Raw genomic sequence first — 15,844 nt, 5'->3', positions numbered from 1 at the left:
TTAAATATTTAATATAAATTAGCAATAATTTATATTAAATTATATGGTTATTATATTTCATTATTTTGTTAATTTTATAAAATTTTTATAATAATATTATTATTTATTACGTTATCCGGTTCGACTGAACTATCATTCAGGTTCGTTATCTGGTCTGGTTTTCATAATCTTGTTTTTTTGAAAAAAATATCATTTTTTTTCTAATTTTTAATTTAAAATAATCCGAAAATAAAAAAGCCTTAATGATTAAATAGATAATGGGGAAGTTTTGGCATGCAAATGTATTGAAATTAATGAAATTCATGTTTTCAAAATTATGATTTTTGAATAAAACCAAAAATTAAATTTATTTTAAATTAATTTAGGAATTTGTTAAGGTTAATTTGGATAAATTATGGATTTAGAAAAAATTATGGATTTTTAAAATTAGGGGTTATTTAAATCCGAAAATAATTATATTTAAATTACTAACTTAATAAAAATAAAATTTGATTAATGATTTGGTAAAAATAGTTTACATGCTTTTAGATATTTAAATTAGAGAGAGAGAGAGCCTAGGGTATATTTAAAAGAGAAGAAATGAATTGAAATTATTAAGTTAGATTATAAACAAGAAATTATTTAATATATGTGATAATCTTTTGACCTCGCATGAAGTACGAGTGAAGAAATCAAATCCCTTAAATAAATGTGAGTACTAATGGTTCTTTATTTACAGTAATAATTTTATTTTTCTCTAATTAAATGTTTTAAAAATGAAAGCACGTTTATGAAAATTTTATTGTTAATTAGACATGATTTATATCTCTCATACCCAATGATTAATCACGCTGAGTTAAATGAAAAATTACATGCTGCTTTTCATGATATATATTATAATGATGATATGACTAGATATATGTGATTGCATGTGCATATTGACTGATGTAGCTCATTCTCTTATATTACTGGTTGGGGACGTAATGTATCCGTCCATGTTAATAGTAAAGGAAAAGAAAATAATATAGGAAAAAGAAGTACTTTCAGTGATACTAAATTAGGCAGTGACTCTTGTGACGGTTCTACTTTTTATGAGAAATAAAAAAGATATGAATACAGATATGATGAATGCAAATATATACATATAAAATTAAAATATAAGATATGGACTGAAAAGAGATCATGCATTTTGCTTCAACTACCTTGAGTTATTGTAGTTCAAAAACATGTGTTACTCCCTAAGCTGTAATTTATTTTAGTTGCTCTAACAATTTTTACAGGTATAACTTAATATAATTAAAATGAGAAGGAGAGGTGGAAATGTATATCATCGACGTGAGACACCAAATGAAAGGTATTTGAATGATTTTGTTCAGTATTTTTTTTAAAAGATTTTTGTGGCTCTTTTAAGATATTGTTGATAGATTTAACAATTAAAAATTTAATCTACCGTCCGGCCGTCTGTTCCTGTCTCGTTAATTCGAGCCCTTGGGCCGGGTCGTGACAACATCCAACTTAAAATTATTACATCATTAATTGTGCACACTATGGATATAACATATTGGATGCACCCCCATCATAGTTAACCATTCAAAATTGAGTCAATTTTTGCATTTTTTTATTGGTGGCTGCCCTTTTGGTGACAATGACAACTTCAGAAGTTCACTTATTGCAATTACAGGGCAAAATCTAGGCATTTATTGTTAAAGAATGTTCTATTTATCGCATTAGTTGACGTCATAGAGTAGGGGTGTCAATTCGGGTCAACGGGTCGGGTTCGGGTCGAACCCTAAACTGACCCGACACTATTCGGGTCAACCCGAACCTGACCCGTTTTTAAAAATAGGTCAGGTTTCCGGACATGAACCCGACTCGATTCGAGTCCGGGTCAACCCGACCCGACACGAATGACCCGAAATTGACCTAAAATTGCTAGTTTTCTAGTCAAAATCGGGTTAATCTTCGATTTTTTGGGTCAAAATCGGGTCAAAAATGGGTCAATCTCGGGTTTCCTAGTCAAATAAGAGTTTTCATGTCAATTTCGGGTTGCTGGGTCAAGCCGAATCCGACCCGATTTTTAAAACGGATTTATTTGTTGAACCCGAACCCGACCCGTTTCGGGTCCGGGTTGATCCTAACCCGGATTTTTCCGGGTCGGGTTCGGGTCGTGTTTCAGGTTGTGTCAAAAATTGACACCCCTAATCTAGAGACACTGCTATTCACATTACAGGAGGAATTCTGTTGGCCTTGCCTTGCTTTTTTTGGCTTTTACATGTGTTTGTGGTGACCAACTTACGTGCATTTGGCATCGCTGTATTTGATTCTAACTACCTAAGTGGCAACTTGCTTTAAAATCTCTCCAAGTACTTGGATATGTACTGCTTGTGTATAGATTTCAACATTTAGATTGCAATTGTGCTAGACCTCTTAAATTTTTTGCCATATGGAGATTTTCCATCTAATAATTCTTCTATCTTTTTGCTGCGCTTTTGGGTCTTTTTGAGCTTAGATAGCATTAAATTCTCGCACTCTAGCATGAGGATATATCTTTTGGAACACAACAAAACTCAGAACGTGCATTGCATTGGTTGAATGCTGATCAGAGCTCAGCATTTATACTGGAAATTTCAGGCAGAAGCTGTTCTTCCTTCTTTCTTCCCAGAATCTAGCATGTTCTTTGCTTCAAAAGCCCAGTATACCATCATACGCAATTTACCTGGCCTTGTTGTCCTGTGTATCTGCTGCATGCTTGCTGCTTTATGCTGTTATAAAACTGCAACTTTTCTCCTTAATCATGGATCATTACACTATTTACCAGGAACCTACTTTTACTATTTTATGCCATACGCTTGTGTTGTAATACATCACTGTAGCGCCAAATATTAACTTGTATATGATACATATGCACCTGTCTATTAGTGTTTCTAATTTTTTTAATTTTTATTTTTATTTTTTTTTAAACTATAAATTTCTCTTAAAATAGATATTGTGTGGTATTTAGTACCTATTTTTTCTTTATGTTAAGGTCCCATTCTGCCCAATGGTTGGGTCAGAGGTTTATTCATCAGAGGTGAAGAAGACTGAAGTGCTCATGGAAAATTTTAGGAGAGCTATAGGCTTGCGTATAAAGGAGAACAAGGAGGTTTACGAAGGAGAGGTTGGTTTTCATATTTTTTTAAATTTCTTGAGTGTTTTCTTTTGTATTCTAATGAAGACCAACTTTATGTTTGTTAAATTGGTACTATTTTATGTTAAATTAATGGTCTCCAACATTTTTTTTTTGTGATTTTGGATTCATTGGTTGTCTCCCTCTTACAGGTGACTGAGCTCTCTCCAGAAGAAACAGAGAGTACAACAGGAGGCTATGGAAAAAGTATTAGTCACATCATCATTGGACTAAAAACTGTCAAAGGAACCAAACAGCTGAAATTGGATCCCACCATTTATGATGCTCTAATAAAAGAAAAGGTAATTTATGGTATTTAGTTTGAAAAAGTTATTCTTAATTCTTAACCAGAACCCCTCCAAGCAAATTATTCTTGACTAGAATTTTTGCATAATCTCCCTCGGAAATCCTCGATTAATATTCTTCTGGTGTGGCAGCAAGCAGTGCTTTTGATTGCTGCCATGCTGAGCAGTAACTGGGAAAGCTCATACCACTTGGTAGCCGGTAAAGCTTTCCGGTTTGTTGTGTTGAATTGTGTGGGTTGGAAAACTTTGTCAAATTAAACCTAATTTCACGTCTTACATCTTTGAGCAGTAACAAACAATCATGCCTTCCTTAATTTTCTTATGTTTTCGTTTTATCCTTTTCTCAAAAGCATGGATGATTTTGGCATTTTACACTTTTTGATTGCTAATGGGAACTACAGGTTGCTGTAGGTGATGTAATATACATTGAAGCAAATAGTGGTGCTGTTAAGCGAGTAGGTAGGTGTGATGCATTTGCTACAGAATTTGATCTCGAAGCTGAAGAATATGTTCCGATTCCCAAAGGAGAAGTGCACAAGAAAAAGGAAATTGTGCAGGTAGAATATTTCTCATTGCTATTAATTGACTGGTATTAAACAGATTAGTTTTCTGCTGTAATATATGTAACTCTTCTCTGAATTATTTATGCTTTGACAAAGGATTGCTGAGGGTACCATCTTTATATGTATGCGCGACAACTTTAATATTTATGATTTCCTATTACATGGATGTTATTCATTGTTCATTAACTTTTACTTAATGAGCTATAAAACTGCATTTACTTAAATTGTAGGTTGTTTATTTCACTTTCTTTATATGTTACCCAACATCCATATTTCCAACAGTCTTCTTTAAGATTTAGTTTTTCTGTAACTACTTTTTTATTTGTATTTCCTATTATCATATACATTTCTGTCTCCTGTGACAATTTTTCTGGTTTCCTCTATTTTAATTGACCTAAGTTTTGGCTAGAGTGCTTGGGTGAACGTCATATTTGTTCATATCATGCTGTATTTGAAAGCTAGCTGCCAATAATGTGATTTTTTACACATTTTTTTCAGCGTGGCATAACTTACATTAATGCCTATAACTGGTATTCATGAAGTTAAAGGTACTTTTTTCATGGTTATCTAAAGTTGAGTGGCCTTATTAAGTTATGTTTGATTTGCAATCAGGTTATTGACACTCAAAAAAGTTTGTTTTGATAGAAGTGTTGTTTTAAACTTATCTTTTTCAGTTTGAATTACATTCCATCTCTTGCTGACCATGCTTTGTTTATTTTTATAATATATGCATGGAGTGCTAACCTTTTATTAGTAGTTATTTGAGTAAAAATTGAGTGATCGAGATAATGGGTTATTGATTAATTTCATAAGTAGTTGTGGATTGAGCAAATAATTCCCAATTATGATATGATTATATTAAGGATCATTATATATTGTTTGCTTTTGTGTTGGTTATGTAAATTTTTACAAAGGTTATTTTAAGTTAGGTAGCGTTGTGTATGCTATTTGCAAATAATGGTTCTCATAGGTGAAAACTCTATTGTGATAAGTAAAAAAGTTAGAACAAGCGGCAAAAAATGTTGAATATGGGGGGCTTATGGCTTGTAGAGCGATACACAATCATATGATTACATCAAGGATCGTTATCATATTTGTGTTCTTTTGTGTTGGCTATGCAAAATTTTACATAGATTATTTGAAGTGAGATTTTGTTGTGTATGCTATTTCAATTAACACATGTTATAGATGAAAACTCTATTATAATACGGAAAAAGTAAGAATAATCTGGGAAAAAATGTTTAAGGTGAGAGGCATATAGTTTGTAAAACAAAGATCGAGGACATTGATATGTAATTTTAGTGGTTGTGAATTCAATTATGTTCAATCAATACTATTGGAAGAACAATTATATAGCTATGATATGTTTAGATAACTTAGATCTATTAATAAGAGAATAGTGGTATAAATGAGCATATATTTTTTTTTGGAATGAAGGTTGAGTGTCTAATATAAAGAATTGCGTTAGGAGTACTACATGATAAAGTCTATCATTGGAAGGCTAATTATAAATTTTATAAGACAACAAACTCAGTCAAGGCCCAAGGCTGGGATGGCAATGGTTTGATTGTGTTATGTAGACTTGAGTGGTAAGCAATAAAAAACCATTGATAGCCAACTTGAGTGAGTTTCAAAAAATGGGAATGCTAAAATGGATTTGTTAAGTAAGATCAAATGGTTAATATTGAAAGTGCTTTATGAGTACTATGTGGTAAAAGACGATATCATGGAGAAATATGGTAAATGTTATAAAACAACAGGTTGACTCAAGAATGAGATGACAATGCTTAGATTATTTCATATGGATTTGAGTGTAGAACGATTAAAAATGTAGCTTGCAGTTAGGTTGAGTGAGACAAAAATGCGAGTGTAGGATACAAATTGGAAGATAGATTAAGAAATGATCATATTAGAAAGACGGTGAGAGCATCATCTATCTAATTGATTAATAGTGGTTAAAAGATGCATACCAATATGATAGGAAAATATAATTAATGTGGGATGATTAAGAAGGAAAAAGGTAGATTAGTAACAACAATGTTAGAATTTGTGCAAAATATTTATATAAAATGCAGTAAGCTCCTTGTTTCACGCTCAATTGGAAAGAATGAGGATCCATGAAGGCCACCAGGGCTAATGTTGATTTGACCAATCAAATATGAAGTATTTTATGTCTTATTTCGCTAATCTACTTGTTCGGGATGACATAACACTTTTACATGATCTGCGTCTTTGATTGCAAATATTCCCAAAGTAATCTTGTTTATTGCCCCTTCCCTTTTTTCATAAAAAATATGGCCTTATGACATATTCTTCTAGCATGTTATCTGTGCTGTCTTTCATGTTTTTTGTGGCTCACTGCTGGTCTACCATTTTAATTCAACTAAAACAGAATTGGACATGGAATATTTGTACCTTCTATTTTATGTTTGGAGAAACAGGCTCATGAAGTATTCTTTTTTAATTAGGATGTTACACTACATGATCTTGATGCTGCTAATGCTCGCCCACAAGGAGGGCAGGACATACTGTCTCTTATGGGGCAGATGATGAAACCTAGGAAAACTGAGATCACAGACAAATTACGACAGGAAATTAACAAGGTTTGTCTTCTTTGTTAAAATATCTTCTAGACTTGTTATCTTCATGCAAGCCTTTTCACTTGTGGATATACATTTAATCTAACATTGCTAAGATTACATTCTCTCAAAGCTCGATAAAATTATACCAATCTCATGATGGTGAATCGGTATATTAAATCTTTGCTTTTATGAAATGCATAGGTGGTTAATAGGTATATTGATGAAGGCGTTGCGGAGCTTGTACCGGGGGTATTATTCATCGATGAGGTAAGTTGTCATGTCAATTTCTGTATTTTGTTCGTCGCAGATGGCTAAGCTCTTATATTGCAAATCATATTTGCAGGTTCACTTGCTTGACATGGAATGCTTTTCTTACCTCAATCGTGCTTTGGAGAGCTCATTATCACCAATTGTCATATTTGCTACCAATAGAGGAATATGCAACGTAAGGTATACATTAAAAACATTAAAATTTGGCTGAGTGCACTTCTGTTCAACTTGTTCTAATTATGAAGCGCATGTTATATTTAAGACTCTCTTTAATGGTAGTTAATCATTTATTTTTAGTGATCTTAGTTTTATTTTTAAAGGCATAAGCTGGTTGTGTAATTTTTCATGGAGTGAATTTCCAATGAGCGATATTTAAATGCCATATAAAATTTAAGCACAAACATCTGCAACATGCTAACAACTGTAGATTAAAAACCATTCCTTGAACTGATACTTTTAAAGGAATAGATTTTAGTCTAGCCTAGTTTTACTTTCATTGCTTTGATTTTTAAATTTTAACTAAATAGCTAAAATCATTAGTTTAGGCTGCGTTTGGGATGGCGTTCTTATTGCTTCTTAAAGCAGTTTTCAAATATAAAAATTAAAAAAATTTAACTAGAAAGCTGCCTTAAGAAGTAGCAAAAAAACCGTCCCAAATGAAACCTTAGCCTTTTGGTAACCAAAGTTTAGCAAACAAAATTTAGGCTAACTAAATCTAGCCTAGGTGAAGAACTAAAATAAGGTAAACTAAATTATGGTTGCCAAAAAAATTGCACCGTAAGCTGTCTTTTTCAGTTCAAGGAGCCATCTTAATATTTGGTTCTCAACTTCCTTTCAAAGCTGTGTAATTTTGTTTTAGTATCATATGCTATTTGTAGGGTCCACTTACGCTTATGCATATCCATATGCTTTTCTGTACTTTTTTTTTCCTCCAGAGGAACAGATATGACTAGTCCACATGGCATACCAGTGGACCTACTTGATCGGCTTGTGATTGTACGTACAGAAACTTATGGTCCTACTGAGATGATTCAGGTTTTTAACTATGGTTTTAACCATCTTATCCCTCTTTAAATGAATAAAATATTTTTACAAACAGAACTTTCCTGTAACCAATTGTTCACGTTGTGTTAGATTTTGGCTATTCGTGCTCAAGTTGAAGAGCTGGCTATTGATGAAGAGAGCTTAGCCTATCTTGGAGAGATAGGACAGCATGCATCATTAAGGTTTGTTGATGTCTTCTATTGTGCGCTTTCTGATAAGTTTAATTCAATTTTTTGTTTAATGACTGATGTTGGATCTTATCTCCATATGGAATATCCTAACTGGTTAATGTAGGCAAATTCATCTTTGACTGCTGCATTTCTAACTTGCCCATGCCTTCATAACTTACACATGTTAATTAAGCGGTCATTTGTCATGATAGTGAACATAATTAACCACTATTTTTATAAGCTAATGTCTTTTCCTATGTGCTGCTTTATGTTCATAATTTAAATTTCTACCACCTAGTTTGTGTACTTTATTTTGTTCTAATTTGCAAGTAGGACATACAAATCATGTTTGTGCTTTCACACGCATCTGTATTTTTAGATTGAGGTATATTTTCTGAAGAAAGCTCTATTATTTCAGTTCATACCTTACCCCACCTTCACCTTTAGAATCTTTATTGGTGAGATTAGGCATGTGAGGGAATGGCCAAGATGCACAAATAGAAGGCATCTTAAGTTCTTGGGTTTTATAATGTAGATCTTGGATAAATTTATGAGATACGCCACATCACACACAATGCCGACTTTACTGTTTAAACTTTTAATTTTGATAATTATAAGTAACTACAAATGAAAATTGGAAAATACATAAAATTTGTGAAATGATAATCTAACAATTGTTAAATAGAAATATTGCATAAAAGCTCAGAATCATAGGACAATCAGATGCTTGGTTGAAACTCACACTTTAATTAGAAAAATTAGATTATATCGGATTTGAAAATAATTAATTATGCAATTAAACTAATCACCAGTCACCAAATAACATTCTAGCCCTCAAGTTAATATAACGAGATAACTCATCCCTTAAATTTGTAGTCTCTAATTATATCACATTTCAAAGAATCACATCTAGCGGCATATACTCAAAATAGATTATTAATGGAATTATTTTTTGCACGCATAAAAAAATCCCATTTATAGTTATAAAATCTTTTAATTTTAAAGGTTATATGCTAGGCTCGCTAATACTTTTCTTTACATGCATAAAAAATCCTTATTTATAATCATAGATTTACTTAATTTTCAAGGTCAGAAAATAGCTCACCAGCTAGCGTAGAAGGATATAGTTCTTCAAGTAACCATCTGATGTTGAGAAAATATAAGAGCAATTATCATATATGAAATCTAATAAGAGGGAGTTGCAATCATCAAGGAATCTTTTTTCAACAATCGCAATGCACGCTAAGCTAGCTTTAGTACTTGAAAGAAGGTCATAAGTTTTGAATAGCTATAGTACCCAAATGAAGCATAGTCTCAAAAGGGAAAAGAGAGAGTTCCACATCCATTTACCATCCTTGAAAAAATTGTACTTCGAAAAGTTGATATTTGTCGAGCAACTTGGTTGTTAATTGTTGCACTTCCTATAGATAAATCATAAATCATTTACGAGCAAACCTGTCAAGCCAATGGATTAGATGCCTTTGGCATTCACCTTCAGTTGTGAGCACAGTTTGTTCATAATGTTAATTTACCTGCAAGATGTGTATGATTGTCAAAAGAAGTGTTGGATGCAAATGCATGAAGATATGGAAAAATAAAAGAATCCAATGAATCGGAGTCTTGTTAATGATATAAAGAAAAATCATATTTATTCAAAACTAATACAAAAAATTTCTATAATTTCCAATTTATAACCATTTATCTCACTGAATTTTATGATTTTTATGATCCCTCCTTTTTAATAATTAAATTTTTAATGGCTTATTTAGGAAATTAAGTTAATCTAAGCATCATAAGAGGATTGTGATAGAAAACACTTGCAGAAAAATGAAAGAACCTTGGCTGAATTTGAAATTCAGCAGTTAGCAAAAGCAAAAATTAAGAGGAGATGGTGGAATAACAAAATAACAACCATTTTAATTTATAATAGTGGAAGAAAACAACAAGATTCAATTGATCCTCAATTGGAGACTAGGATCTAGCTCTCCCAATCTCCAGACGCCTCTAGAGCCCATTTAAAATCTAAGAAGACTCCAAATTTAAGCAAAATACAAGACCACCTAACCTTAAGGAAAACATACAATCATAGTGGAATTCTCTAAGCAACCCCTCCTTTGAATTTTCCCTCCTAAACCACCTAAAAACCTTACTAATTGGTGCATGTTGGCCCCCACACAGAGAGGCGAGCTCTGTTCGTGCGGAACAGTCGTTCCACCCTCGATAGAAGCAAAGCCGGTCCCTCCTGGACCAGTCTAATAATTCTCCTCTCTCAAAGACCCACCTTGTCCTCAAGGTGGAAAGAAGACACCCTCCTCCACTACCTCTTCATCACAAACAATGAGAACCTAAAGAGTTCGGTTCTTACACCTGTGCCCCGGTGTATACCTCTCCTACATCTAAAACACAGCTCCTTCACCCTCTTCTCCTATAGCTCCGTCTTTGTGAGTTTCTTTAAGTTTTCCCTTGGTCTTCCTTATGCAGTCTTCTCTTTCAGGGTCTCCTTAAGAGTACCCGGTGTCGGTTTTTTTGATGTCAAAAAGGTGGTCGTCATCTTGTATGAATCTCTTGAGTTGCTGCCTGTAGCCCCACTCTCCAAGTGCTTTTTATCCTCCACTAATTGGGCTAGCTCCATAGTCTCTCCCAAATTATTAGGCCTCATCACTCTGACTGTTACTCGAATATCTGGTTTGAGCCTTTTCGTAAAGTTCCCCTCCAGTACAATCTTCGATAGCTGGTCAAGTTGACTGGCCAAGTGCTCATATTGTTCACGGTACTCCATAACTATCCTCTCCCGCATCAGGGCAAATAACTACTCAGTGAAGTCTCCTCCACTACTGGTTTAGAAACGCTCCAACAAGCAGTTCATAAACTCCCTCAATGTCCGTATGGGTCGCCTTGTATCCATCCACTGATACAATTTAAAACTTTTCCCTCTAATAACATTATTGTTGTCGTCAGTCTCTCCTTCTCCGTCAACCTATTGACGATAAAGTATCTTTCCATCTTGTAGATTCACATATGGGCATCATCTCCCTAAAAAAATAAACATTTTCTATTTCCTTACCCTCGGATTGCCTCCGTTCCCTCCATAATTTCTCATTCTCCAAGTGGGTGGTCCCCCCCAAGTGTCCCAATCATCTCTTTTATGTTCGTACCCAACTCTTTCATTAAATTCCCACCTTCTCCTTTCAAATTCAACACCCTTCGGATCATAATTAGTCCATCTCATTTCAAATTCAGCCCCACCCCTTTTAAATTTGGCACCCATTCGATCATAATTAGCCATTCCCTTTCAAATTCAGCCAGTCTCCTCTCAAATTCAGCAATCATTCGTTCATCGACCTCCTCATGCCTCTCCCCATAGCCTTTACGCTATTCCTCCTTAGGAATAGGCTCCAAAGGAAGTATTCTCTCCTCTCCCTCCATAATCTCCCCTTCCTGCTCTTCCCTTCGCCTTATTGGATTAGAGTTTTTCCCTCTCCCTTGGTTGCCGGAGGATCCCTCACCTCCGACAAAGTTGTGTTGCGTTGGCCATCGAGCAACTTCTTTAATATCTCCTCCAGGATAAAAAATTTTTAAATCGATCTTTTCATGAATGACTGAAATTTCACTTTTTAAATATGAAACTTGAGTTTGGAGATATGAAATTTTATATTTCATTTGTCTGATCTCACTTGAAAGAAGGTCATAAGTTTTGAATAGCTATAGTACCCAAAGGAAGCATAGTCTCAAAAGGGAAAAGAGAGAGTTCCACATCCATTTACCATCCTTGAAAAAATTGTACTTCGAAAAGTTGATATTTGTCGAGCAACTTGGTTGTTAATTGTTGCACTTCCTATAGATAAATCATAAATCATTTACGAGCAAACCTGTCAAGCCAATGGACTAGATTCCTTTGGCATCCAGCTTCAGTAGTGAACAGAGTTTGATCATAATGTTAATTTACCTGCAAGATGTGTATGATTGTCAAAAGAAGTGTTGGATGCAAATGCATGAAGATATGGAAAAATAAAAGAATCCAATGAATCGGAGTCTTGTTAATGATATAAAGAAAAATCATATTTATTCAAAACTAATACAAAAAATTTCTATAATTTCCAATTTATAACCATTTATCTCACTGAATTTTATGATTTTTATGATCCCTCCTTTTTAATAATTAAATTTTTAATGGCTTATTTAGGAAATTAAGTTAATCTAAGCATCATAAGAGGATTGTGATAGAAAACGCTTGCAGAAAAATGAAAGAACCTTGGCTGAATTTGAAGTTCAGCAGTTAGCAAAAGCAAAAATTAAGAGGAGATGGTGGAATAACAAAATAACAACTATTTTAATTTATAATAGTGGAAGAAAACAACAAGATTCAATTAATCCTCAATTGGAGACTAGGATCTAGCTCTCCCAATCTCCAGACGCCTCTAAAATTCAGCCAAGGTTCAATTGATCCTCAATTTGAAATACAATAGTTTGCAAGAGCCGAAATTAAGAGTAGATGGTGGAATAACAAAATAGAAACTCTTTTAATTGATAATAGTGGAAGAAAATAACAAGATACTCCTCAATTGGAGAGGATAATCTAGCTCTACCAATCTCTAGATGCCGCTAGAGCCCAATTAAAACTTAAGAAGACTCCAAAATTCAACAAAAGATAAGATCACCTAACCCTAGGAAAATATCCTACTTAAAGCATATAATCAAACAACCCCTCATTTGAATTTTCCATTCTAAACCACCTAAAACCTTCCTAATTGTTGCATGTTGGACCCCTCGCAGAGTGGCAGGCTCTGTTCGTGCGGAACAGGCGTTTTGCCCCCGATAGAAGCATAGCCGGTCCCTCCTGAACCGGTCCCTCTTGGACCGGTCTAACATATTGATCAAATGGTTAGAAATCTTAATTCATGTGCAGAAGAATCTCATATTAAGATTGGTTGACTTGTGGGATTCCAAGACCATTGAACCATTTTTATGATTAATAGTTTTTTCTTGTCAAAGTTCATTTTTATTTCGTTTGTTACGTCTAAATCTAAATCGCATTTTAGATCTTCATCAAAAATCTCAAAATCTAGTGCAGCCTGAGACAACCATCTCCTGCATCTCCTTTTCTTATAAATTAGCTAATAAAGTCATATATTTCTTATTCAGGCATGCCATTCAGTTGATGTCACCAGCCAGCATTGTGGCCAAAACAAATGGAAGAGATAAAATCTGCAAGGTATCACAAACTAGAGAGTATCATTATTCCATTTCTCTATGCAAATATTTTTTTAATCCAACCAAATTTGCCAAATTAATTCCACCAGGCTGATATTGAGGAAGTTAGTGCTCTTTATCTTGACGCCAAATCTTCTGCTAGACTTCTTCAGGAGCAGCAGGAGAGATATATCTCCTGATGATCCATTAACTGTTCATCTTTGCAACAAACCTCAAGTACTGAGGCATCGCCAAATGCTCCTATCATTCATTCCTTCTCTTCAGTTTTCACTCGTCATTTGGCCATCGCTGCTTCTGAGCTTCTGCTGTCATTGAAAGAAATGGAGGAGATTCTTCTGCCAATGAAATGTGGGTGTTAGATTTTGAAGGAAAGGTGCAGAAGAAAATGCTGAGATTTTGATTTGGATTTGTTTTATGTAAGCTTTGAAATGGCAATTTGAGGTTTTATTATTAAGCAGGATTTAGGTCTCGTTTTGGTCGATTCCTTTATTATTGACAGATTCAAATTACTTCCTGTAACAACAAATTTTCCTTTTACTTGCTTTCTTTGCATTTGTTTGGTCATAGAATTTTTATGGAAATTATTTGTTGCAACCGATTTTTATTTATTTGTTGGAGTTATTATACTTCTATCTTATCATTTTATTGCATCTTATAAAAATATCGCATTTTTTTCCCATCAAAGATGATAGAGAAATATTAATTCCCTCATAAAATTATGAAAGCCGTTCAAAAATTATTTTTAAGTACTCTCCTATTATGTAGACCAATTTGATTTGTTGGTCGGAAATTTTGACTATCAATTAAGAAGTTTTTGATTCAAGCTTTGCGTATGTGAGGTGCTTTTGAGTTTTGAGTTAATTGGGTTAAGGCTTCGTTTGTGACAACTTTTTTTTTTGCTTTATAAAACGGAGTTTTAGTTAAAAAAGAAATTTTTTTTTACTAAAATTTCGTTTTAGAAAGCAATAAAAAGTCGTCCCAAACGAAACTTAAATGTTCTAAAAAAATTACTCTCCCAAACTTTTAGAAGACGGATCCTAGCCTCAGAAATGTCTCCTCAGTTGATTTTGTTATACTTGCCTGTCGACATTCTTTGCCTTTTAAAATTTTTTGCGGAAGAATGTATAATTTTGTATGAAAATTTTTATGATAAAAAAATACTATCTAATATTGCTAAAAAATTTGTTATTTTATTAAAATTTTGGTTTTGTGTGGGATAACTTTATTTCTGCTTTTTAAAATAATTTTTTAGTATAAAAATTTTAATTTTTGTATTAAAAAAATATTTTATGAAGCAGTAAGATAGTTGTTTCAAAGGAAGCATTAGTCTAAGGGATATTCAACTTTAAATAGTTAGCTATACTTCAATAAGATGCCTCTTATTGTAACTATGTTTTTTGTTTGATTATTATTATGTCGTTGTATTTAAAAAAAATTATATTAGTAATAATGTATATGAAGCAATAAAAAAATTGTTTCAAACAAAAAATAAGATATTTAGAAAATCAAGGTGGAACCTCACTTAGGTCATGTTAAACAACATTTGTAAATTACGTGAATGAAAATATATATGAATGGTGCGAGCATAATAACACAATTTTATGAAGGATTATATTATGATGATAAAAAGCTCGAGTGATTGATGAATATCATTTGATCTTTAAATGATGATGGATGCTATCGAAGCCATAATATAAGGTCTTTTTGATGCAATTATGGTGATAGTAGGATTGTTGAGGATTAGATGAATGCCACTTGGTTTGTTAGCCTTGGGTTTTTTTATTCATTTTCCTTCAAAAATACTTTTTTTATTCAAGTTTTTCAAAGAAAAAAAGGGTTGCGCATGCATGAATAGTAATTTAATTGACTTTTCTTATGATTTGCTTAGTAATTAATATCTTGAACTTTTTTTATCCTAATTCTATTTTCTTTTATCCTAGTATTTCTTACATATTATATTTCATTCCTTGTCTACCCCCGAATCTATATAGTTTATAAAAAAAGATAGCGGCCTTCATGCTATCAAAGGAGCTTTTATGTATTAAAAAAAAAAAAAAAAAAAAAAAAAAAAAAAAAAAAAAACGGAGCTTTTATGTATTCTATCATCAATTAATATCATGGAGCAATCATAAAAGGTAAATACAGATTTACAATAAAATAAGACATTTTTAATATATTTACATGTAAAAAAAATAAAAAATGTATTTATCATAAAATATTAAAATAAACTATTATTTTTAATATATTTCACATCATTCATTATATACTTTACAATACATGAGAACATGTTTTACATTCATGTATAAATTTTTGAAGCCTCAAATGAAAATTGGGTCTGGATGTTCTGATCCAATTTTTCCTCCAAAAGCTTTGTTATAAGAAAGCCACAGCAAATGTTAGGGGTCTTAAGACTTTGTTTGGAATGGTTTTCTTACTGCTTTTTAAAACAATTTTTTAGTAATTTTTGTACTAAAAAGTTGCTTTAAGAAGAAGTAACAAAACCGTCCAAAATAAAATCTCAAAATAAAACCTAAACAGCACAGTTGAGAAGAAT

General features: G+C 32.8%; 1 protein-coding gene across 1 annotated transcript in view; it reads left to right on the top strand.

Moving 5' to 3' along the window:
- Window positions 1-13,898, top strand: part of LOC110104038 (ruvB-like protein 1) — a 21,974-nt gene extending 8,076 nt beyond the window's left edge. Inside the window, exons 3-12 of the mRNA XM_020832977.2 lie at window positions 3,005-3,136; window positions 3,298-3,447; window positions 3,852-4,007; window positions 6,482-6,616; window positions 6,797-6,862; window positions 6,939-7,045; window positions 7,801-7,900; window positions 8,000-8,091; window positions 13,222-13,291; window positions 13,380-13,898. Coding sequence (XP_020688636.1) covers window positions 3,005-3,136; window positions 3,298-3,447; window positions 3,852-4,007; window positions 6,482-6,616; window positions 6,797-6,862; window positions 6,939-7,045; window positions 7,801-7,900; window positions 8,000-8,091; window positions 13,222-13,291; window positions 13,380-13,469 — 1,098 coding nt within the window. The 3' untranslated portion in view covers window positions 13,470-13,898. The remainder of the gene's footprint in view (window positions 1-3,004; window positions 3,137-3,297; window positions 3,448-3,851; window positions 4,008-6,481; window positions 6,617-6,796; window positions 6,863-6,938; window positions 7,046-7,800; window positions 7,901-7,999; window positions 8,092-13,221; window positions 13,292-13,379) is intronic.
- The last annotated feature ends 1,946 nt before the right edge of the window (window positions 13,899-15,844 follow it).

This window comes from Dendrobium catenatum, unplaced genomic scaffold, assembly GCF_001605985.2.
Source record: "Dendrobium catenatum unplaced genomic scaffold, ASM160598v2 fragScaff_scaffold_847, whole genome shotgun sequence".
Lineage (NCBI taxonomy): Eukaryota > Viridiplantae > Streptophyta > Magnoliopsida > Asparagales > Orchidaceae > Dendrobium > Dendrobium catenatum.
This window is presented reverse-complemented; position numbering and strand designations above follow the sequence as displayed.